Source organism: Spinacia oleracea, chromosome 4 (genome assembly GCF_020520425.1).
Source record: "Spinacia oleracea cultivar Varoflay chromosome 4, BTI_SOV_V1, whole genome shotgun sequence".
NCBI lineage: Eukaryota > Viridiplantae > Streptophyta > Magnoliopsida > Caryophyllales > Amaranthaceae > Spinacia > Spinacia oleracea.
The window spans coordinates 28,007,233-28,033,207 of NC_079490.1; the positions used below are offsets into that span (position 1 = coordinate 28,007,233).

At 38.7% G+C, this 25,975-nt stretch overlaps 1 protein-coding gene across 3 annotated transcripts; it reads left to right on the plus strand.

Moving 5' to 3' along the window:
- Positions 1-214: 214 nt before the first annotated feature.
- LOC110802551 (cyclin-L1-1) lies at positions 215-16,487 on the plus strand. Of its 3 annotated transcripts, none has more exons than XM_022007978.2 (9): positions 215-427; positions 829-987; positions 1,218-1,299; positions 1,398-1,538; positions 1,724-1,899; positions 15,084-15,357; positions 15,485-15,929; positions 16,062-16,100; positions 16,233-16,487. In XM_022007978.2, exons 2-9 carry the CDS (start codon positions 836-838, stop codon positions 16,301-16,303), a joined length of 1,380 nt encoding a protein of 459 aa, XP_021863670.2. In that variant the 5' UTR covers positions 215-427; positions 829-835; the 3' UTR covers positions 16,304-16,487. The 3 variants fall into 3 exon arrangements, with proteins under 3 accessions (XP_021863670.2, XP_021863668.2, XP_021863669.2); XM_022007976.2 differs by having other exon boundaries at positions 285-427; positions 815-987; XM_022007977.2 differs by having other exon boundaries at positions 288-427; positions 801-987.
- The last annotated feature ends 9,488 nt before the right edge of the window (positions 16,488-25,975 follow it).

A 25,975-nucleotide genomic window follows, 5' to 3' on the forward strand; every position in this document is an offset into this window, starting at 1 on the left:
AGTTAAGTTTAATTCAGTTCAGGAACATTCAGATCAATTCAGTTCAGGAGCATTCAATTTAGTTCAGTTCAATTTTAAAGAACAAAATCTGCAACTGAATTAAACGGCCAGATAAGTCATGAATCTGCGGTTCAACAAAATAAAACAAGGACCACAGTAAAATAAACGGGGCTACTCCGTACTTTATTCGCAAGGTAAAAAAGAAAGAAAAAAAGAAAATATTTCCTCTCTCGGTCTCTCCCCAAACTCCCAATCCCAGCTGCTCTGATCTATATTCTCTTCCTCTGCTTAAAAACCTCCCGCAAAACCACCATCTTCTGGTGGTATCACCACCCCTCTTCGGTGGCGCTTCTTCCATTGCGGATTATCAATTTGGGGATTCCGACAACCTCTCCTCTGCCGGTGCTATTCTCGGTGTTACGACAGTGTATAGCTTCTTTTCCTCATCTATTTCTCCACTTTCCTGTTTTCATCGACCTTTTTAGGGTTTTCTGTTGGTTTTACTTGTATTCTATTTAAAAAAGTGTTTATCTCACGTGTGTGATTGATTTTGCTTGACATAATGTTTCAAAAGATGATATCTCGCTAAAGAAAACACTGTTGGGTTTATGTTGGCTTTATTTTGGCGTTGTTTTATGTCTAATTAGTCGATGCCCAGTTCAGAATCGTAATTGAAAATCATATTATCCTCTTATTCAATTTATTTTTGTTCAAATACTATGTTTTGGGGTTGGTTTGGATGTTTAAAGGAGTGATTAGAGTAGATAAGAGCAATAATTTGAGGGCATAATAAAATTTAGTTTGATTGAAACAGCTTATCGGGCACAGGTGGAAGATGATTTATACGGCGATTGATACATTTTACTTGACGGAGGAACAGATAACAAACTCGCCGTCGAGGAAAGATGCTATAGACGAGGAAACAGAAACCACTCTCAGGGTTTATGGCTGTGATCTCATCCAAGAGAGCGGCATTCTCCTAAAACTGTATCCTTCATATTCACTCTATCTTTGTGCTTGTTATTTTTCCTGATGTATCTTTATCATTATATCTATATGTTACTCGGATTCGGGTGTGTGGGACATGAGCATGTCCGAGTGTATAGCCTTATGATTGCGATCCACAGTGCAGTGCCAAGTCCAAGTACCATAGCGGCATTCTTATGCCCTTATCTAACATATTATGTATTCTGTTGTCCTTAATTGTCAAATTTTAGACCTCAAGCTGTTATGGCAACTGGCCAGGTTTTGTTCCATCGTTTTTACTCCAAAAAGTCATTCGCGCGCTTTAATGTGAAGGTTAATTTCTGTTGCTTCATTCTGATGGGACATGAAATGTTGTAATCCACTTATTGTTTGTTGGGTCTAATACTGCTTCTAATTTTACTGATTTTCAGAGAGTAGCTGCCAGTTGTGTGTGGCTGGCATCAAAACTTGAGGAGAGTCCAAGGAAAGCCAGACAAGTTCTTATCGTTTTCCATCGAATGGAATGTCGAAGGGAGAATTTACCCGTCGAACATTTGGATCTTTTTTCTAAAGTATGGATCAACTCTGCATTTTTCTCATTTCTTTTTATATTTGGCATATTGGTTACAGAGTACTTAGGATATTGCCACGTGTTTTCCTTTTCAGTTAACCTCTGAATCTATCCTTGTAGGAACAATAGTGCCGGTGTCTTTTTAAGTTTGTACTGATTATATTTTTCATCCTCTTTTTGTAATAGAAATATTCGGAGTTGAAGATGGACTTGATAAGAACAGAAAGACATCTCCTCAAAGAAATGGGTTTCATATGTCACGTTGAGCACCCGCATAAGTTCATATCCAACTACCTCGCCGTCCTTGATGTGAAAGAAAATCCAGAGTTGAGACAGGACGCTTGGAATCTAGCAAATGACAGGTATGTCTCGCATTAATTCATGTTGTATAATCTTGTCTGTAATACAAAGCTATTTTGCTTGACTTGTTATGCCACCTACTGGATTTTTATTGTGCTATGAGCCTATGACTATCCCGACTGTGTATTTGTGTTCATGTGTTTTTACTTGTATATTTGAAGTCTGAAAATCTCAATCTTCTGGAATTTCTATTGATTCATACATTAGGCTATAGTAGGCTCGCATTGGTTCATAGTTCGTCTTTAAAGTTGGAAGAAATAAAAGGTCAGGACAGCTGAGCATCTCTTGCAATTATTGTTTCTTTATACAATTAACAAGCTATCCCCTTTATTGGTTTTGGCTTTGTAACGATTTTCCATTCAACCAGGACATAAATGCCTTAATCCATGTTTGCCATGGTTTTATGTAAAGCTGAGTTCTGAAGTCCAGGAACGCAGGAAGTGCATAGTTGGACCCATTTCGGGGTTTGTGTATGTTGTTGGTATGCATATGTTTAACTTTTGACTATCTTGATTTTGGAAATAGTTTTCTTTGCATTTCCTTATTTACATAAGACTTTTCTAAAATCGTAATCTTCGAGTAGCCCCCCCTAGATTCATTATTCATATAGTCTCCCCTAGATTCATTATTCATATAGTCTCTCATAGATATGTAGTTCCTTTCTAAGATTCATAATAAATTATAGGTGTAATAGAGAACTGTAGATGACACTGGAAGCAGCTGGAGATCGGAGAATAGTAGTAGCTGCTGGAGGAAAAGTTTCCTTCAACTTTAGAAAGAGTAGACTAGAGGGCAAGGGAGAGATGTAGTTTGTTGATCAGGGGTGGTGTCTGCACATGATTTGTGCTGGAAGTGATGCCTTCTTTTGCCTGAGATATTTGAAAATAGAGGCCCATTTCAGTTTAGAGCTAGATGTTACTCCGTAAATAGAAGATGGGTTTTTTTTTTTGTCGCGGAAACAATATTTAGTGAGGTTAAAAAGAACATTTAGCTGGTGTTTCAAGGTTGTTTTTGTAAAAGGTTTTAAATGTTGTTACTTGTTTTCTTTCTGTTTATATTTACAAAATGTGTCCTTTTATGATAGGCCTATGACAAAGGGAACTTGTTTTATGTTCAAAAAAAAAAGTATGCAGTTGGCTATTTTTCACTTGCTAGATCACAAGAAAAGTCAGGAACATCCTGCAGCCAAACCAACTAAGAAGATCCTATAATCTCACTCTTAGCGAATTCCCTTCTCTGTGGAACAAGTGAAAAACAGAAAATATCAAAATTATGAACAAAATCCAATATGTTAGAAATTATGACCTAGTACTGTAATAGGAGTGTCACTGTTCTTGCTATCACTCTCTGCAGCAACGCTCCTGTAGCCCCACTCTCAAGCTGTGTTGAGACCAAAATTCTCTTGCCTCTTTTAACCCTTTTCTGCAATATTTTAAAGAAGGGTATATCTGCCTAGATGCCGTTTCTGTACATCAGATATCAGTAATAGTGTTTATTGTTCATGTCAAAGCCAAGGTCGATTGCTTGGTGCCATGGTGGGTTCTAAGTCTATTGTTATTTTAGGATATAGGGTAGGTATTGTCAGCCTTATCATACTAAACTTTTGTTAGCAATATGGGATGAAATGATAATAAGGATTTGTAATAGGGTTTTCATTACGTTATACAGTACATAAAATGCTCTTTGAAAACTAAGCTGTATAAATTCAACTACATTAATCACCTCACCTTGGGAGACTAAACTGTTAGGTTATGATTCATATGACAGTTCATAAATCATGCGGAAAAACCATAAAGCCAGGAAACATATTATTTACACATAATCATTTAGCATAGTTTAGATGCATACTCTTTGTTGCGTGCCTTCCCTAGCTGCGCCCGAACCGAACAAGAACAAGTCTTTAGGACTCCAAGTGTCGTCCCTCCGTAGATAGTCCACAGCACGTCCGGATCCGCCTTAAGATTGACCAACTAGAATCGCCCTTAAGGTTCTAATATTTTCGGTTAGGTAGGCAAGAATATTGGCTGATTTTTCTGCTTAAAAATCTTAGTTTTGAATACTTTAAAACTTGTGTATAAATAATGACTCCTAGGCCTTTATTTATAGAGTTATGGAAAAGGAATCGTAATCCTAGTAGGATACGAATTAATTGAAATTAGAATCCTACATGAATTCTATTTAATTAATTTATCCAATTAGGAATAGAAATTTAATCATACACTGACTTTTGTAGATTTAGGAATCACGCATGAGCACAAACTCACACACACACGGCAGCCACAAGGGCTGCCCATGCGCGTGCGAGCAGCAGCCCACGCAGCGCGGCCCACGCATCCGTGGCCTTGGCGCGCGCTGGGCCTGCCTTGCGGTAGGCCTGGGCGCTGCCTTGGCTGGGCTTGTGGCGCGCGTGCTTGCTGGGCGATGGCCCGGCTTCGTGCTGGGCCTTCGTCCGGCAGGCCTCGTCCGATGCTAATTCGTACGATACGCTTCCGATTAAATTTCCAGTTCCGGAATTTATTTCCGATACGAACAATATTTAATATTTCCGATTCCGGAATTAATTTCCGTTTCGAACAAATATTTAATATTTCCGTTTCCGGAATTATTTTCCGATTCCGGTAATATTTCCGATTCTGACAATATTTCCGTTTCCGGCAATATTTCCGATTCTGGTAATATTTCCATTTCCAATAATATTTTCCGATACGTACCATGTTTCCGTTTCCGGCAACATCTACGACTTGGATAATATTCATATTTCCGATACGATCCATATTTCCGTTTCCGGCAATATCATCGTTTCCGGAGTATTCATTTCTTGCCTGTGACGATCTTAGCTCCCACTGAAACCAAGATCCGTCGGTTCCGAATATTCATAGATGGAGTATTTAATGCCATTAAATACTTGATCCGTTTACGTACTATTTGTGTGACCCTACGGGTTCAGTCAAGAGTAAGCTGTGGATTAATATCATTAATTCCACTTGAACTGAAGCGGCCTCTAGCTAGGCATTCAGCTCACTTGATCTCACTGAATTATTAACTTGTTAATTAATACTGAACCGCATTTATTAGACTTAACATAGAATGCATACTTGGACCAAGGGCATTATTTCCTTCAGTCTCCCACTTGTCCTTAGGGACAAGTGTGCATTTCCTAATTCCTTTGTCGCTCGATGCTTGCTCTTGAACATAAGGTAAGAGTTGTCATCCTTATTATGTCCAGAGGTGTTCCTCGGTTTCAGAGTTCAACTGATCAAATAAACAGATAATCATAGCCTATGATTCATCCGAGCACGGCCATGCATTTCACAGTTTCTAGCTCTCCGAGTGGCCTTGTACAACTTTTAAGCATCTCATCCCGATTTATGGGAGGACAATCCCAATCTTGCGATCTTGAGATTAGACTTCGTTTGATAGGTGATTACCTGAGCGTTGCCTTTATAGCCTCCTTTTACGGTGCGACGGTTGGTCAACGTCAAAGCAACCAGTTCTCAAACAAGTAATCTCAAATCACTCAGGTATTGAGGATTTAGTGTCTAATAATTTAATGAAATTTACTTATGACAGACTTTCATCTCTTACAGTAAAGTTTCATAGGTCTTGTCCGACACTAGTCTTCCCAAAGTAAGTATCTATGCAAATGATTATGACATTGCCATGTCCACATAGTTCAAGAAACAGAACTACTAGTCATCTTGCATTCTAATCGTCTAATGTTTTCTATGCGTCCAATTTTATAGAAAACTCCGATTAGGGACCATTTTCAACCTTTGACATTCAAGTTCACTTGATAGACATTTCTTAGTCACAGGACTGGTCCTGACAGTCTATCTTGAATATATCGTCAAGTTGAAGGGACTCATCATTTAATAAACCACAAATTAAATGGAAAAATGAATTCCTTTCATTTATTGTGAATGATTAACCAATAATGTTTTACAAAGATTTAAACTCTAAAACTTTAAAACATTAAACAGAGACATCAAAGCCATTCTCCAATATGCTTGATTCCCATAGCTGCAGTGTGCGAGTTGTGCTTCGCTTGCGGCAGAGGTTTAGTTAATGGATCTGATATGTTGTCATCAGTTCCAATTTTGCTTATCTCGACTTCTTTTCTTTCAACGAACTCTCGTAGAAGGTGAAATCTACGAAGTACATGCTTGACTCTCTGGTGGTGTCTAGGCTCTTTTGCCTGTGCAATAGCTCCGTTATTATCACAATACAGGGCTATTGGTCCTTTAATGGAGGGGACTACACCAAGTTCTCCTATGAACTTCCTTAGCCATATAGCTTCCTTTGCTGCTTCATGTGCAGCAATGTACTCCGCTTCAGTTGTAGAATCCGCAATGGTGCTTTGCTTAGCACTTTTCCAGCTTACTGCTCCTCCGTTGAGGCAGAAGACAAACCCAGACTGTGATCTGAAATCATCTTTGTCGGTTTGGAAACTTGCGTCCGTATAGCCTTTAACAATTAATTCATCATCTCCACCATAGACCAGGAAGTCATCTTTGTGCCTTTTCAGGTACTTCAGAATATTCTTGGCAGCAGTCCAATGCGCCTCTCCTGGGTCTGACTGGTATCTGCTCGTAGCACTGAGTGCGTACGCAACATCCGGGCGTGTACATATCATAGCATACATTATTGAACCAATCAATGATGCATATGGAATCCCATTCATTCGTCTACGCTCATCAAGTGTTTTTGGGCACTGAGTCTTGCTTAGAGTCATTCCATGAGACATGGGTAGGTAGCCTCGCTTGGAGTCCGCCATCTTGAACCTATCAAGCACCTTATTGATATAAGTGCTTTGACTAAGTCCAATCATCTTTTTAGATCTATCTCTGTAAATCTTGATGCCCAATATGTACTGTGCTTCTCCTAGATCCTTCATCGAAAAACATTTCCCAAGCCAAATCTTGACAGAGTTCAACATAGGAATGTCATTTCCGATAAGCAATATGTCGTCGACATATAATACTAGGAAAGCAATTTTGCTCCCACTGACCTTCTTGTATACACAAGATTCGTCCGCGTTCTTGATGAAACCAAAGTCACTGACTGCTTCATCAAAACGTATATTCCAGCTCCTGGATGCCTGCTTCAATCCGTAGATTGACTTCTTTAGCTTGCATACCTTTTTAGCATTCTTTGGATCCTCAAAACCTTCAGGCTGTGTCATAAACACAGTTTCTGTTAAAACGCCGTTTAAGAAAGCAGTTTTGACATCCATCTGCCATATTTCGTAATCGTAATATGCAGCGATTGCTAACATTATTCGAATAGACTTTAGCATTGCAACTGGTGAAAAGGTTTCATCGTAATCCACACCGTGGACTTGCCTGTAACCTTTTGCAACCAATCTAGCTTTGAAAACTTCAAGTTTCCCATCCTTGTCCTTTTTCAGTTTGAAAACCCATTTGCTTCCAATGGCTTGGTAGCCATCTGGCAAATCGACCAAATCCCATACTTGGTTTTCAGACATGGAGTCTAATTCAGATTGCATGGCTTCTTGCCATTGCTTGGAGCTAGGGCTCGTCATAGCTTGCTTGTAAGTCGCAGGTTCATCACTTTCAAGTAATAGAACGTCATAGCTCTCGTTCGTCAAAATACCTAAGTACCTTTCCGGTTGAGATCTATATCTTTGCGATCTACGCGGGGTAACATTTCTAGATTGACCATGATTCTCACCAGATTCTTCTAAAGATCTCTGAGTTTCATCTTGAATGTCATCTTGAGCATTCTCTAGAGTTTGTTGTTCGACTCGAATTTCTTCGAGGTCTACTTTTCTCCCACTTGTCATTTTGGAAATGTGATCCTTCTCCAAAAAGACACCATCTCGAGCAACAAACACTTTGTTCTCAGATGTATTGTAGAAGTAATACCCCTTTGTTTCCTTTGGATAGCCCACAAGGATACATTTGTCAGATTTTGGATGAAGTTTGTCTGAAATTAATCGTTTGACGTATACTTCACATCCCCAAATCTTAAGAAAAGACACATTTGGAGGCTTTCCAAACCATAATTCGTATGGAGTCTTTTCGACAGCTTTAGACGGAGCTCTATTTATAGTGAGTGCAGCTGTATTTAGTGCATGTCCCCAAAATTCTAATGGAAGTTCGGCCTGACCCATCATTGACCTGACCATGTCTAGCAAGGTTCTGTTCCTCCGTTCTGACACACCGTTCCATTGTGGTGTTCCAGGAGGAGTCAATTCTGATAGAATTCCACATTCTTTCAGATGGTCATCAAATTCATAGCTCAGATATTCACCGCCTCTATCAGACCGCAGTGCCTTAATCTTCTTGCCTAATTGATTCTCTACTTCACTCTGAAATTCCTTGAATTTGTCAAAGGATTCAGACTTATGCTTCATTAGGTAGACATAACCATACCTACTGAAGTCATCAGTGAAAGTGATAAAGTAGCTGAAACCACCTCTAGCATTTGTACTCATTGGTCCACATACATCTGTATGGATTAAACCCAATAGTTCATTTGCTCTTTCTCCAACTTTAGAGAAAGGTTGCTTTGTCATTTTGCCAAGTAAACATGATTCGCATTTACCATAATCCTCTAAGTCAAATGGTTCTAGAATTCCTTCCCTTTGAAGTCTTTCTAAGCGTTTCAAGTTTATATGGCCTAATCGACAATGCCACAGATAGGTGAGATCTGAATCATCCTTTTTGGCCTTTTTGGTATTTATGTTATATACTTGTTTGTCGTGATCTAATAAATAAAGTCCATTGACTAATCTAGCAGATCCATAAAACATCTCTTTAAAATAAAACGAACAACTATTGTCTTTTATTATAAAGGAAAATCCCTTAGCATCTAAGCAAGAAACTGAAATGATGTTTTTAGTAAGACTTGGAACATGGAAACATTCTTCCAGTTCCAAAACTAGCCCGGAGGGCAACGACAAATAGTAAGTTCCTACAGCTAATGCAGCAATCCGTGCTCCATTACCCACTCGTAGGTCGACTTCACCCTTGCTTAACTTTCTACTTCTTCTTAGTCCCTGTGGATTGGAACATAAGTGTGAGCCACAACCTGTATCTAATACCCAAGAAGTTGATTTAGCAAGTATACAGTCTATAACGAAAATACCTGAAGATGGAACGACTGTTCCGTTCTTCTGATCTTCCTTTAGCTTCAAGCAATCTCTCTTCCAATGCCCCTTCTTCTTGCAGTAGAAGCATTCGGATTCAGAAGTGGGTTGACTGACCTTTCTCTTTGCAGATTTGGCGCCAGTTTGCTTAGTTGGGCTGGCCTTGTTGCCACCTTTCTTAGCATTCCTCTTCTTTCCAGATTTCTTGAACTTGCCCCCACGCACCTTAAGCACATCCTGCTTATCACTTTTGAGCGTCTTTTCAGCGGTCTTCAGCATACCGTGAAGCTCAGTGAGCGTTTTGTCCAGACTATTCATACTGTAGTTCAGTTTGAACTGATCATACCCGCTATGAAGAGAATGGAGGATGGTGTCTATAGCCATTTCCTGAGAAAATTGCTGATCCAGCCGACTCATATTCTCAATGAGTCCAATCATTTTGAGAACATGTGGACTTACGGGCTCGCCTTTCTTAAGCTTGGTCTCAAGAATTTGCCTATGAGTCTCGAATCTTTCGACTCGAGCCAGATCTTGGAACATGTTCTTTAACTCACTGATGATTGTGAAAGCATCTGAGTTGATGAACGTTTTCTGCAGATCCGCACTCATGGTGGCGAGCATTAGACATTTCACATCCTTGTTGGCATCAATCCAACGATTGAGGGCTGCCTGAGTGACCCCGTCGCCTGGAGTTTCGGGCATCGCCTCATCTAGGACATACTCCTTTTCTTCCTGCATAAGAACTATTTGCAAGTTCCTTTGCCAGTCAAGGAAGTTTTTCCCGTTCAACTTCTCCTTTTCGAGAATTGATCGAATGTTGAATGAATTGTTGTTTGCCATATTAAAAAATACAATTGAAAAGAATAAACAAATAAATAACCATTCACAGTTTCTCTTAATAAACTTAAATTCTAGCATACATGCATAATTCAATGTTTATTAAGCATTTTATTCAAGTTATGTGTTCCGGCAGGTGTGAATAAAATGATTCCAAGATCCTAAAATCATTGAAGAACTAAGCACAGTTTGTCGACTTAATCCTAGAACATCTTAGGTAAGCAAAAGCCTTTTGCTAATAGTCTAGAAACTATTCTTGGTTGATAGGTACGTCTAAGAACTTATTAGGTAAACCTATCGAATTTGCCACGACATAAAAGGACTCCTTACTTATATCGTTGAGTTTCACCAAAACTAACATGTACTCACAATTATTTGTGTACCTTGCCCCTTTAGGACCAATAAGTAACACCTCGCTGAGCGAAAACTATTACTAGATTGATGTAAAGGATATCCAAGCAAGTGTATATTTTGGCATGGCACCTTTTAACTCAATTTTTAAGTTTGGAACTTAAGGCTCTTACTATGTTGGTTAGATTTTAAGTGAACTAAAATCCTTAATCATGCAACATAATCAAGCTTTTGATCTCATGCATTTTAAGACATATTTAAAGCAATAAATAACTTAAAACATGCATAAGATATTTGTGATCTAGTATGGCCCGACTTCATCTTGAAGCTTTGACTTCAAAGTCCGTCTTGAAAATCTCCGTGGGAGGCACCATTTTCTTCAAATAGGATAAGCTATAACTAATTACAACTATTTAATGGTTCGCAGACCATATTTGAATTGAAAAATAACTTTGGTACTTTAGACCAATTACATTCAAATTAATGGTACGCAGACCATATTTTCTATCCTATTTGGGCCATACTAGTCACTTCATAACCTGCAAAACAGTACATATACGATATATACCATTCACCCATTCATTATCATGAATGGCCCACATAGCTGGTTAGTAAAACACATTATGCATCACGTAAACATTTGCAGCGATTAATCAAGGGCACCAATAATCTACCAATTATTCAGTCCTTATTAATTCTAATCAAGTTGTTTTAACCTTAAGGATTTGTAGACCTAATCAAGAGTTTATGACTAAAAAGCGCTCCCACTTAAACCAATAAATTCATATGCTTTACCAATTTTAAACATAAAAATGTATTTCTAGTCCAACCGGAAACATACAAATTTAATTAAAATTTAAAGCTCATATCAATTTATAATTGAATCCAAAAATTTAATTTAATTTCAGTCGTATTTAAATTAATTCATGATTTTAATTTTAGTAAAATAATTAGAATAAATAACATTTATTATAATTATAATATTCAAAATTAAAATCCAAGAAAATAATTCAAATTATTAATTTTAAAATCAATTAAAATTACGTGAACTGAAATTTTCAAATTAAACATTCAAAACGATCTAATCGTAACGCAAACACCCTACGCGTTGCACGCCCATGGACCGTACGCACACAGCCATTGCTGGCCATGTGCGCGCAGCCCATGCGCTCGTCGCATAGCTGCTGCTTCCCTATCGCATGCCTCCGCACACATTGTGCTCGCTGCGCGCGCCAGCGCTCATCGCACGCGAGCTATCGCTCGCAGTGCGCGCGCGCGACATCGCTCGCTGGGCGCGCGACATCGCTCGCTGGGCGCGCGAGCCATCGCTCGCTGGGCGCGCGACATCGCTCGCTGGGCGCGCGACATCGCTCGCTGTGCGCGCGAGCGATGCTGGGCGCAGCGCTCGTGGCACGCGAGCTTGCGCTCGCTGCGCGCGAGGCTGCGCGCTCTTGTGCGAGGCAGCGCGCGTTGTGGCGCAGCTCGCTTGCTGCCCACACGCGACTGCCTTGGCTCGCCCTTCGCCCATGCCCATTCGTTCATTGCTCGTGGCACACGACACAAGGCAGGGCTGCTGCCTTGTGCTCGTGCACTACGCCCTTGCTCATTGCATTTGTGCCGCACGGGCGACGAGCTCCCTTGCTCGTCGTCGCATGCCCGCATTATACAACACCCCTTGAGGGTAACACGAAGCGTCCATTGCTTCGTGTGTGCAAGTTATATGAACGAATCGCATAAAAATTTAAAATTTATATTTAAAATTAATGACAAATTAATAAATAATATTAATTTCATAATTTTAGGGCGAAAAATCGAAAATTTATTATCCAATTGATTTCCGATTGATATGGATTCAAGTCTAGGTCATAAAAATTTAAAATTTATCGTAAATTTACAATTTTTATGGTGGTTTTTAATCATAGGTTTCTAATTAAATTACAATTAATTATGAAAATCAAATTAATTCTAAATTATTCTAATTTTCAACAAATTAATCATAATTACAAATTAGATTGCATAATTAACAAGACTAGGCATTCAAACTTGTTAAACATATGCAGTAGGTCAATCAAAAATTCAAGATTTATCAACAAGAATTGCAAATATTTAATTTAACATCTTAAATTTACGAAATTTTGCATTCGAAAAACTAAAACCTTCGAAAAGTCATAGTTAGGCTTCGAATTTGAGAATTCTGGGTTCGGCAGAAAAATACTATTTTTGTCAAAATTTTAGAATGCCTTTTACATGCGGAATTGACACAAAAATCACTCGATTTGGATGAGTAATGAAGAAACTGCCGAAAAACTGCGCACGTATAATTAAATAAACCCAATTTGCAATTAATTAACAATTACGAAAATTAATCACCCCTTTTAATTCTTGCAAATTTGTAATATTTAACCATGTTTATGCAATTTAGATTATGAAAATAATAAGGGGCTCGTGATACCACTGTTAGGTTATGATTCATATGACAGTTCATAAATCATGCGGAAAAACCATAAAGCCAGGAAACATATTATTTACACATAATCATTTAGCATAGTTTAGATGCATACTCTTTGTTGCGTGCCTTCCCTAGCTGCGCCCGAACCGAACAAGAACAAGTCTTTAGGACTCCAAGTGTCGTCCCTCCGTAGATAGTCCACAGCACGTCCGGATCCGCCTTAAGATTGACCAACTAGAATCGCCCTTAAGGTTCTAATATTTTCGGTTAGGTAGGCAAGAATATTGGCTGATTTTTCTGCTTAAAAATCTTAGTTTTGAATACTTTAAAACTTGTGTATAAATAATGACTCCTAGGCCTTTATTTATAGAGTTATGGAAAAGGAATCGTAATCCTAGTAGGATACGAATTAATTGAAATTAGAATCCTACATGAATTCTATTTAATTAATTTATCCAATTAGGAATAGAAATTTAATCATACACTGACTTTTGTAGATTTAGGAATCACGCATGAGCACAAACTCACACACACACGGCAGCCACAAGGGCTGCCCATGCGCGTGCGAGCAGCAGCCCACGCAGCGCGGCCCACGCATCCGTGGCCTTGGCGCGCGCTGGGCCTGCCTTGCGGTAGGCCTGGGCGCTGCCTTGGCTGGGCTTGTGGCGCGCGTGCTTGCTGGGCGATGGCCCGGCTTCGTGCTGGGCCTTCGTCCGGCAGGCCTCGTCCGATGCTAATTCGTACGATACGCTTCCGATTAAATTTCCAGTTCCGGAATTTATTTCCGATACGAACAATATTTAATATTTCCGATTCCGGAATTAATTTCCGTTTCGAACAAATATTTAATATTTCCGTTTCCGGAATTATTTTCCGATTCCGGTAATATTTCCGATTCTGACAATATTTCCGTTTCCGGCAATATTTCCGATTCTGGTAATATTTCCATTTCCAATAATATTTTCCGATACGTACCATGTTTCCGTTTCCGGCAACATCTACGACTTGGATAATATTCATATTTCCGATACGATCCATATTTCCGTTTCCGGCAATATCATCGTTTCCGGAGTATTCATTTCTTGCCTGTGACGATCTTAGCTCCCACTGAAACCAAGATCCGTCGGTTCCGAATATTCATAGATGGAGTATTTAATGCCATTAAATACTTGATCCGTTTACGTACTATTTGTGTGACCCTACGGGTTCAGTCAAGAGTAAGCTGTGGATTAATATCATTAATTCCACTTGAACTGAAGCGGCCTCTAGCTAGGCATTCAGCTCACTTGATCTCACTGAATTATTAACTTGTTAATTAATACTGAACCGCATTTATTAGACTTAACATAGAATGCATACTTGGACCAAGGGCATTATTTCCTTCATAAACTATTATACTAAGAACTGTCTTTTTAATTAGTCAGGGATAAAACACGTCAAGGCGCTATTTCTCAGACGCTTAAAAAGGCCTAAACAAGGCGCTTTGATTAGGTCACCTAACGCACCAATAGGTCCAATAGGCACATGGCTGCTTTATTTTCATGTTTGCAACTTGTTTTTACACGGATAATATTTACTGGTACCATTAATACCTGCTTTTATGAGTGCTGCACCTTGAGCCCTGTCCAACACTGGGATTGCCCATGGAATGCCTATGGAAAAGAATAGTAAGCGAACAGAATGTAGATGACTCCTGCAGCAACATTTGGATATTCTGCTCTATGTAATTGAATTTATCTATCCCTGATATCAACGAAGCTTCTAAGCCCCGAAGACCTTCCCCTTCAAATTTTAGCACCAAACTACTTTGGTTAAGTTCATGGATAGATCTTGTCAGGTCATGCATACAAGTCCAGGGTGTTTAATGCTGACACAAAAATGTGCATGCATTTCTCTCTTCATCTGAAGTCTATTTGTAGTTAAATCATTGGTGGTGAGGTATTGAGAACTGATGGTGGTGAGGTATTGAGAACTGATGGTGGTGATTGCTATTACTTCTTTAGTTCTTAGGCATAAATGGCTTTATTTGGTCAGCATGATATATATTTTTTGGCCGTGGCAATGTTTTCAACCACGTGCTGAACCCATCATCTATTACTAAACCCAAAATCACCACTGCAAGTGCTATTTGGCTGTTACTGCCACAATGTGCCATTAGTCCCATCTCCTCCTAGTCTACTGCCACTAGATAGACTATACGCCAGACTATCTCCATATCTGCCTATTTGTCTTTTGCAGGTTGCAGCCCTTCTATGATATTTGTATACTTTTCTTTTGTGTAAGCTATTATATGTGCATAGACGTGTCTTTGGACTATATTTATTGAAAATTTTCTGTGTGCTAAAAAGAATATGGATTTGACTAGGATCTTTGTGATTGTGGAGCTCCTATTTGCTTCTAGTATCATGGTCTGATTTTGCATTTGTCTTCCATCTCAGTTTGCGTACTACTCTATGTGTGCGCTTCAAAAGCGAGGTGGTCGCTTGTGGAGTTGTCTATGCTGCTACTAGAAGGTTTGGAGTGCCCCTTCCTGAGAATCCACCATGGTGGAAGGTCTTTGATGCAGATAAATCGGGCATTGATGAAGTATGCAGAGTTCTGGCTCATCTTTACAGTCGTCCAAAGGCCCAGTATATACCTGTCTGTAAGGAGTCGGCTTCCTTCACATCATCCAACAAGTCTTGGGATTCACAGTCTACAGCAGTGCCCAAAGTAAGTAGCACCACTCTACCATTTTAGCGCACTGGCCCTACTATCAGCTGCCTCGTAGTAGTTAACTTGAATTATGACTTGTTTTAGTTGCGATGCTTGTTATAATAGTTGTTTTCACATTTTCCAGGAAGGTTCGCTGAATACACCAGTGGCCAGTGTTGATGCTAGTGTGACAAAGATGGTTTCAGGTGCTTCAGCTAATGCAGAATCTGGTGGATCCAAAGACGCACTTGTAAAACAAGCACTTGACAAGCTGAAAGATTCTAAGAGAAGTGATGACGAGTCCAAGGACATAACAACTGACGGTGAAGGAAGAGATGACTCCATGGTTAAGTCGAAGCCTGAAATCAGAACAGAAACTAGTGGAGAGAGAAACAGAGAGACAGAGAGGGACAGGGATAGGGATAGGGATAGGGTTAGAGACAGAGAAAGAGACAGAATCAGGGAAAGACAGAAATCCCGGGATCGTGAGAGGGGAAGAGATTCCGACAGGGAAAGAGAACGAGATGATACTGAACGGGAGATAGCAATGGAAAGAAGCCACCGATCCAGGGATAAAACCAAGGATCTCGGTCAGTATTTTTCATCACTTTATTTTTTAAACAGTTGTTTTTTTTTATTATCAGTTACAACTTCCTATTTCTTTAACTGCCAAAAATGTGAAGTTTGTTTCTTGATCCTGGTTGTATTCTTTGTGAATGCAGGAGGTCATTCAGATAAATCAAGGCATCATTCTTCTCGAGGTATGATTCTTCATATTTTGGCAGTTTTTTTGTAATCTAATTTTTTGGTGATGGGATTCGTTCATACAGTTGATGTGTTTTTACCAAAGTGGATAAAGTGACTAAGTGAGTATTTTGTTCTCTCTTTTGCAGACCGAGATCGTGATTTCCATGCTTACTCAGCTAGGGATAAAGATCGCTACAGACATCATTCGAAACCATAGTTAAGATCTATCTGCTGTTGTACCAAGTGTTAAAAATGTATAGCAGAAACGTTTCTACTGTTTAGCAGATGTGTTTGATGTCTGGATTTGATAGAGATTGATAAAGATAAAAACATTGGTACCTAATGGGATGTCGTTGAGATGACTGTCTACTGAATCACGAAATTTGGATGGTTTTTCGGAATCAGCTATTTATCCTCTTGCATAGCGATAGCATAATTCTGCCAGTAAAAATACTAGCTTCTTGTCAATACAAGAAACTTTTGGACTAAGTCATTTATTTAGGGTATGAAGTCCATAAAACTTAGGTAACTGTAACTTATGATGGAAGATTAACATTTAAAAGTGGCCAATACAGCAAGGTTAAATTACATTGCAAATTTTAGAAAAACTTATCTAATTTTTCTTGATTTATTTCCTACTCCTACACTTTGTGGGATGAGAGGAAAGATAATCTTGATTGTGACTATACGGCATGGTTGACAATGGGCACTTGAGGAAGTGTCGTTTCGATCGGTTTGATGTCCCTACTACGCATGTAAGTGAGGAATTGACTTCTGCCCGTCTGCAACCAAAAACAAAAGCATGCATCTGATCACCAAAAATTAAGATAACTAAATCAAAATCAGTTCAGTGTAAAAATGATGATTCACTAAGTTACCTTCTACTCTGCACAAAGTAATACTTCAAGGCAAACAAATGCGCCTCTAATGATAGAAGCCCCATTTCAGATCTTAAGATCTTACACTTGTACGGAGTAGTTCTTACATCATCATGTAGCTACATAAAGCTGTATATCAAATACAATTCATCAAGATATCAATGTCATACCAATGATGGAAGGAAATGCATTCAATTACAATAAAGATAATAAGCTTACCTCTATCTGTGTAAATTCAGCAGCACCCAACCCCGAGGAAGTAAAAATCCCATGCTGTGATGTATCACCAAAAACATAACACCAATAAAGAGACAAAATAGAGAAAAGTCAAAATTGCTTGCTGTCATATTTTTTTGGACCGATTATGGATCGAATAAATGATGTAATGGTACAAAAGATGAAATGAAATGGTATTTTTTAAATAAGAATGACATTTTGTAAAAAACAAATGGTGTTTTGTTAAAAAATGGTACTTGTTTTTTAAAGAATGGTACATTTTAAAAGAAAATGGTACTTGTTTTTTAAAGAATGGTACATTGTAAAAGAGAAATGGTACTTCATGTCACTTTCTCTATCCTCTTTTTCTGTCATTCTCTTCTCTTTTATTTATTAATTTTGTCATTTTCCGGTTGTCCTATTCATTTTGTCATATTCCTAATTTGTTTGATGTTGGTGTAAATTTACGAAAATACCCCTGTGATGTGTTTGCTCACACATCACAGCATGCCCCCTCTCCAACCTCCCCAACCCCTACAATAAGGATAGATTTTTTTTTTTTTTTTTTTTGACAGCTATAACAAACCAAAACCCCTTAGCACCCTTTCCTTTCTTGTTGTGCAAGGAAATGGGCTTTCGAAACCTGGTCTCTACCAACTTAACACAAACAAAATAGGAAAATGAACTAATCATCAAAAGGATATCTTCTACAATGTCTACCACGTTTGTTGGGGACATGCTCGGTTCGGAGAGAGCAGAAACAGCTTGCAAGCAGTCCGTCTTGATGATGACATTCATGGAGTGGCCAACAGCTTGAGAGACACCCCACCAAATAGCATAACATTCCGCTTGGAGTGGATCTTGAGCAAATATCCTTCGTGCTCCTTTGATCCTGGGTTGTTGAGAAGTCTCCTCAGTCCACCCCACCGCCGCCGTCCAGTGTCTCGAGCCCACCTTGCCTCTTGGCTTCCACGCCGCATCCACAACGATCGAGATAAACTCCCTGGAGGTACACTTACCCATTCTGAAAATTTGAGGAGAAGGGATGCCTGGTGTGTCTTCAATGCTCCCTTGCTTTACATTCCTAATTTCCCTTACCTCTTGCGCTCTATACCATCTCTGAACATGTGCCTGGGCAAGGTTGAGAATCACCTCAACACTTACCCTCATGTTTCTAAATATGATTTCGTTTCTATGGAGCCAGATGGCCCAAATAATTGCCATGAACTCAATAACCCTTCCTTGATCATCACCATCTTGATTGAAGAAGAGGTTCAAAAAGTTAATTAGCCATGCATCCATTGAAATGTTATCTGGCATTGCCGAGGCAATTCCAAAACTACTGCATCCCCACACTCGTTGCGTTACATGGCACTTACGAAACAAGTGATCCTCTGATTCAGGATGGAGATTGCAAAGCGGGTAAGACTGGTCGAGAACTACTCCCCTTTTCCCGAGGTTCTGACGAGTAGGGACAGCTCTATGGAGGATCCTCCAACAGAAATGTTTCCACCTTGGGAACATACCACTTTTCCAAAGATTTTTCCAGAATTTAGAATTGTCCGGGCGAGATATAAGAGCTTGCTTTTGGTTCATCAAGAACCAGTAACCCGATTTGAAAGAGAATTTGCCATTCTTGGTGTGGGCCCAACAGATGCGGTCCTCCCTATCCTCCTTAGGAATTGAGGTTACAAGAATATTTTCCGCAGTGGATGGAGGGAATGACCTCCAAATGATGCTCGTGTTCCACGTCCGGTTGGGGTTCATCAAATCTGACACCTTCGCGTCGGGGGGCAGCCATGATGATGAGGAAGGCTTTGGTTGGATTTTGGCATCACCTACCCAAATATGATTAGCAATGGAGGTGGAGCGTCCGTTGCCTATCCTTGATTTGATACCTTCACTGATACTTGAAGAGGCCCTAATCAAGCTTCTCGCAGCCCAAGTGGCCTTACGAGGGACATAATTGGACCTACCCATAGAAATAGGATCCCTACCATACTTACCAACAAAAATCTTGCTCGCCAAAAGACACGGGTGGTCGTGGAAACGCCAGCTCTGTCTGGCCAGCAGGGCCGCGTTAAGAGTAAATATATCATTGAGGCCAAGCCCGCCATCGTGCTTATGGTTGCAAAGGGTAGCTTTATCCCTCCAGTTAGATAACGGCAAGTAAAAAGCATCTTATCGATAGTTAGATGTTTGGTTACCTCACTATTATATTATATGGGCTTAATTGAATTCAAGTTAAAGCAATGGGAGACACTGCCATTTTCCGTCTGAGATTAGACCGTACATAATCAATGGTAATGACTCCATCCTTAATCAATTCACGCACATAACTGTGTCTTACACCAATATGCCTTGATTTACCATTGTACACTTGGCTATATGCCTTAGCTATTGTTAAAGCACTATCGCAATGTATAGCATTAGGAGACATTGGTTTTACCCATAAGTCTACCTCTCTCAACAAATCCCTTAGCCATTCCGCTTCCTTGCAACATGAAGCTAATGCTATGAACTCCGATGCCATAGTTGAATCAGTTATACATGCTTGTTTCTTAGAAGCCCATGAAATGACACCTCCTCCAAGAATAAACACCCAACCACTTGTAGATGAATAATCCTCTTGGTTTGTGATCCAACTAGCATCCGAGTAACCTTCTAATACCGAAGGTTCTCCCGTATAAGTCAAACTATAATCTATAGTTTTCTTCAAATACTTTAGTACTCGCCTCAAAGCTTGCCAATGAAACATACTAGGATTACTAGTAAATAGACTTAGCTTTCCAACAGCAAAAGCTATATCTGGTCTAGTACAAGTCATAGCATACATCAAGCTTCCAATCAAGCTTGCATACTCCAATTGTGAAATTGGAGTACCACTACTCGGAACCAACTTAATGCTTGGATCCATAGGAATAGAAATCGGTGAACAATTTGATTCACCAAATCTCTCAATCACTTTCTCAATATAATGAGATTATGATAAAGATATTGCTCCATTTTCTCTTATTATTCTAATTCCAAGAATAACATACGCTTCTCCCAAATCCTTCATGGAGAAACAAGTAGAGAGAAAAACTTTGGTCTTTTCAACTTGTTCCAAATCAGTCCCAAAGATAAGCATGTCATCCACAAATAAGCAAATTACAACTCCTTTACCGTTGTCATCAAATTTTTTATATACCCACTTATCAGCTTGATTTATTTTGAAACAATTAGACAAGACAACTTCATCAAATTTTTGATGCCATTGCTTAGGTGCTTGTTTTAGCCCATACAAAGATCTAATTAACTTGCAAACCTTTCTCTCTTGTCCTTTAACAACAAAGCCTTCTGGTTGATTCATATACAATTCCTCCTCCAATTCACCATTAAGGAATGCCGTTTTAACATCCATTTGGTGAATTACCAAGTTATGAATCGCAGCTAATGCAATTAATAACCTTATAGTGGCAATTCTTGCCACCGGAGCATAAGTGTCAAAGTAATCAATACCATATCTTTTCCTAAAGTCTGGGGCCACCAACCGGGCCTTATGCTTCAATACGGTTTCATCGATCTTCTTTTTCCTTGTGAAAATCCACTTACAACCAAGTGATTTGCCTCCGGGAGGTAAATCAGATAAAACCCAAGTATTATTGCCCATTAAAGAATCAATTTCATCATCAATTGCCTCCTTCCAAAAGGAAGAGTCATAAGACTTGACCGCCTCATTGAAAGTCTTAAGGTCTTCCTCCACATTATAGCAATATGAAGATAGAGTCAAAACTGACTCTCTCGACCCTTCAACTAAGTACAACTGAAAATCAGGTCCAAAAGACTTTTCTTTCCTAATTCGTTTGCTTTTCCTTATTTTCGGTACAATAGTATCATGATCTTTTCCAATATCATCTACTATACCGGAACTAGTACTAGGTAACATATCATTTGGTCTTGGAATTGATGAAAAACGAGTTTCATCAAAAATTGCATCCCTTGACTCTACCACGGTGTGTGTAGAGACATATTCATTAGACCCAATGACATAAAACCTATAGGCTTTTCTATGTTTAGCGTAGCCTATAAAGATGCAATCAATTCCCTTTTCACCCAAAGTTTTCCTTTTGGGTCCCATCACTTTAACGATAGCCCTACATCCCCATACCCTAAGGTAAATGAGATTAGGCTTTCGTTTGTGCCAAAGTTCATATGGGGTAGTCTTATTCCTTTTGTTAGGAACTCTATTCAAAACATAACAAGCTGTTAACATAGCTTCACCCCAAAAACCGTCATTAAGACCCGAATTAGAAAGCATGGAATTAACCATTTCTTTTAGAACCCTATTCTTTCTTTCCGCAACCCCATTACTTTGAGGAGAATATGGTGCGGTAATTTCATGGATTATACCAATAGACTGAAAATAACTTGCATCATAATACTCTCCACCTCTATCCGTTCGAAGTTTCTTAACTTTTTCATTAGTTTGCAAATCAACTTCGATTTTAAAGATCTTAAACTTATCAAGAGCTTCATCTTTAGAAGATAATAAATAAATGGAACATCATCTTGAATAATCATCAATAAAATTTACAATATATTTCTTATTTCTTAAAGAAGGTGAACTATGAAAATCACATAAATCACTATACACCAATTCAAGCAATTTTGTTTGTCTTTGCACGGTAGGAAAAGGATTTCTTGTAATTTTATTTAACATGCATGTTTTACACTTCTCTATATTATAATCAAAAGGAGGAATCAATCCTACTTTAGACATGTCATACAAGCGACGATAATTAACATGACATAAACGATTGTGCCATAGAGAAGAAACATCAAGCAAGTAAATAGAATCCACAACTTTATTATTAATGCTTAATTTAAACATCCCATTACAATAATATCATTGTCCTACATAAATACCACCCTTACTTAATAAAAACTTATCAGCCTCAAAAACCATCTTAAATCCATACTTATTTAATACACCTCCAAACATTAAGTTTTTCCTAACTCCTGGTACAAAAACTACATCCCTAAGAGTTAGAGTTTTTCCAGATGTTAGCAATAATTATACTTGGCCTATTCCTTTAGCCTTGACCATAAAATCATTCCCCATGTACAAAATTGGACCATCCTTCAAATCTTCAAAAGAATTGAAATAATTCCTATCTTTGCACACATGTCTAGAGGCTCCCGTATCAATCCACCAAGAGTCATCAACCTGCACAACATTGATTTCAGAAATCATAGCCACAAAATTCATTTATATATTTGTAGCATCATGTGCAACAACCATACCTTGGTTCTTGTCAACATTGTTATGTTGACCCTTGCTAGCCTTCTTCTTTTTGAAGGTTGGACAATCCCTCTTGAAATGAGGACTGTTACATTCCCAACAAGAAACAGATTTTATCTTTTTATCCTTCTTGTTTGCAACATTTTTGTTGTTGGATTTATGTGGCCTTTTGTTGAACTTTTTAGTCCCACTAGACTGCCCTTCTTCCACCATGTTGATAGAAGAACCCGAAGTAATCTTATCATTGACATTAGCCTCCTTGACACCATCTTGAACCCGGATACCCTCCTCAACAAGAAGATGAGTACCGAATTGTTCCATGGTCATTTCCTCCTTTTTATGCTTCAAGAAGTTCTTTGTATCTTTCCAAGAAGATGGAAATTTATCAATAATAGATGTTACCGCTATAGCCTCATCCATTACCATGCCATGCAATCTAATTTGACTCAAAATATGTTGAACTTCATGAAATTGTTCCATAATAGGCCTATCATTAGACATTTTAAAATTATTAAAATTTCTAACAAGAAATTTCTTACTTGAAGCATCCTCGGCCATATACTTGGAATCAAGTTTTTCCCAAAGTTTCTTTGCACTCTCCTCATATTGGTACAGATCGAACAACGGGTCAGCCAACACATTCAATATGTGCCCACGACAAATGTAATCATCGTTCTCCCACTTGGTTCTACGCCGTGTATTCTCAAAAGTCTCTTCTTCTCCATTGGCGAGAGGATCTGGCATGGGAGTTGTTAGCACGTACACCACGTTCAATGTTGTCAAAATAAAGTGAATTTTCTTTTGCCAACGGCGATAACCCGCACCCTCGAACTTGTCCAACTTCTGGAAATTCGTAGCCATATTACGCAATGAAGACGCCATTATCCAAAGAATAAAATACTATAAGATTGTTAGAAATATCACTGTGGAGAGATTGGATAAAATCTTCAAGGCACGAAATAGAACGCTTTGCTAATAGTATTTTATTGATCCATAAAGGAACAATCGGGTTCACGATAACACTATTGAGATACAATGAAGAATCAATTGATCTTGTGTGTTCTCACAAAATCAATCCAACAAGAATTTGTGTTTAACCCTCAAATGTCTCACTTTGAAGAAATAATTTGCAAGAAGATTTCTCAAAAGTATGCAAGTATATTAATATGTTAAACATCATATTAAATGTGTCATAAGTACTCTATACATAGAGTTCTTAACGAAGAGTCACTGTTGGAAATAATATCCAACGGTTACATCCAAGCAACAGTCACAAAAACGCTCAAAACGAACACTTTCTCCATTCGCCCGGTGGGCGGAGTTTCGCCCGGCGGGCGATTTGAGAAGTTAACTTTATCCATTCGCCCGGCGGGCGATTGGAGAAAGTCGCCCGACGGGAGGGCTAATGCAACGCCAAAACCGTTGCAATAGCCCAAATAATCGTTGCATCCGCTTGGAATAAACTCTAAACATTATACTACCTCCTGAACTCCTAGTATAATACACACTTCACATTTAACTCATAAACCCATTTACTCTATAAATGTTCCAACAGCCTTACTTGCTGGTAAGCATTCAAAAGGCCTCAGGGATCAAATGATCAATGTAGTGCAAGGATTCTGGCCTTTTAGGATTTCCATTTGAAGTTGCCAAAAACAAGGAGAAGCATACTTTATACTTATACCGATCATTATCAATGAGTCGTAGTTCATATCATTGACAAAATTTACGTACCAGTAAAATCAACAGCAATCATCAAGTTTAGCTCAAAACCACTAGAAATGTAATCAAGAAAGCTAAACAGCTTCTTTTCACGGAATGTGTCTACAAATAGCTGACCCTTAAGAACCTGTTGTAATCATCATCCAGAAATATGAATATTACAAAATCATATAAAAGGAAGGCCATGTAGATCAAGTTTTGGTCGACACACGCAACTTTTCATGACCATTGTGTGGCTTAACAAAGTTGATGCTACTCTTCTCTCTGTGCAGGTTTTCTAAGGTCGATACTGATGTTTGAAGTTTGCTGTTTAAAGTGGGATGGATTTCATTACTAGTCTATCCCCAAAGAGCACACAAACAAAGAAAGCTACGCAAGGAAGGATATAAGAAAAACAAGGATTACCCAATTAGAGTATGATTTCCGTTGCTGTTAAAATCAGCATACTCAATAATCAACGGGTTATCCTGCAACAGATATAATACAAGATGAACCAACTCATCTGAAACCGCATATGTATTTTGCTTCTTTTATAAACGATAGCATCAAATAAAGAATCTTATAAACTTGCCTTGCTTACAAACTATGCTTCCAAACAGGATTTAAGTTGTTATTAACTACCTTTGTCTTACAGATTGGAACAGCATCCCCAAGCTTCAGCTTCCCTGGATACACGCAGAAAAGGATCCTATACACAAGGAGTGAAGGTCAGCAATATAATGAAATACAAGTACAACAAGAAGTTCGACCATGAAAGCTGCACAGTTTACATAAACTTTTCGATAATAAATCTTTGTTATCCAGATTGGTACAACGGAATACAATCTCCACAGCATTTCTTGATGTGACAAAAGGTAAACAACATTTGTTGGTCCAAAGCATGCTCTTTATATCGCATTAGTTGATACGTTTACCAGTGAGAACATAACAACCGAATAGCTTCAGACACTAGTTGCATATGCAGTTCTGCAATTAGCTAATCCAAGACCTATAGCCTACTACCAAGGTGTTCCTGCAGCTTGTGCTACCAGTCTTGGCTAACTTAAAGTTGAATGTCATACAGATTAATTATACCTTTGAAAAAATATCCAAATCAAGTAGCTTTGAAGCAGACAGAGATAACTGCACAAGAAAGGAACACATCACATTTAGTCCTCAAAAGAAAGGATTTGAGAGAGCAAATGCACTGCCAACGATTAAGCAACTCAGCCGACATTGGGGAATATGCCTTATACAATAAACTTGTACAAGAAGAAACACATAAACATGGCCAATCACAGATCGAAATATTTTCACTTCTGTAAGTCCATTGTACATCTTTTTCCAAAGCCGCTTTCCCCTGTTCATTAATCTTTTTTGGTTCTTGCCGTAAATTTCAGAAAAACAATGTTGACATTTTAGAGTCACTGACTTTCACATGTCATGGTATTCCAACTTCATCATATTGAAAACTGAAAACAATGGAAAAAATTTCTTCTGTTGCTTGGGCTAAATCAAAACTAATTTAAGCCTTAGGAAGCATGTTTTAGATGTCATAGATTGCGGCTTTAGGCTGCTTATGTTTTCACCAGGAAACATACAAGACTAATTATAGCTCTTGCTGAATCTAAAGTAGAAATAGCTTGGACCCACTTCTTAAAGTTTTCTAGGAAGGGTTTACCTTTAATAGTTTTACTTAGTTTGACAAAGAACTAAATTTTGTATGTGTTTGCACAATAACAAGAATTTTGTTGAGGGGTTCAAACGTTCAATAAAACAAGTTGCTTTCTGTAGTTAAGTAGTCGGTTTG

Bases quoted from the DNA above. Each gene is read 5' to 3' on its own strand.
- LOC110802551 (XM_022007978.2), top strand. From the start codon at position 836: ATGATTTATACGGCGATTGATACATTTTACTTGACGGAGGAACAGATA. The intron at 988-1,217 runs GTATCCTTCATA...GTCAAATTTTAG, and splicing joins AGCGGCATTCTCCTAAAACT to ACCTCAAGCTGTTATGGCAA. The intron at 15,358-15,484 runs GTAAGTAGCACC...CACATTTTCCAG, and splicing joins AGTCTACAGCAGTGCCCAAA to GAAGGTTCGCTGAATACACC.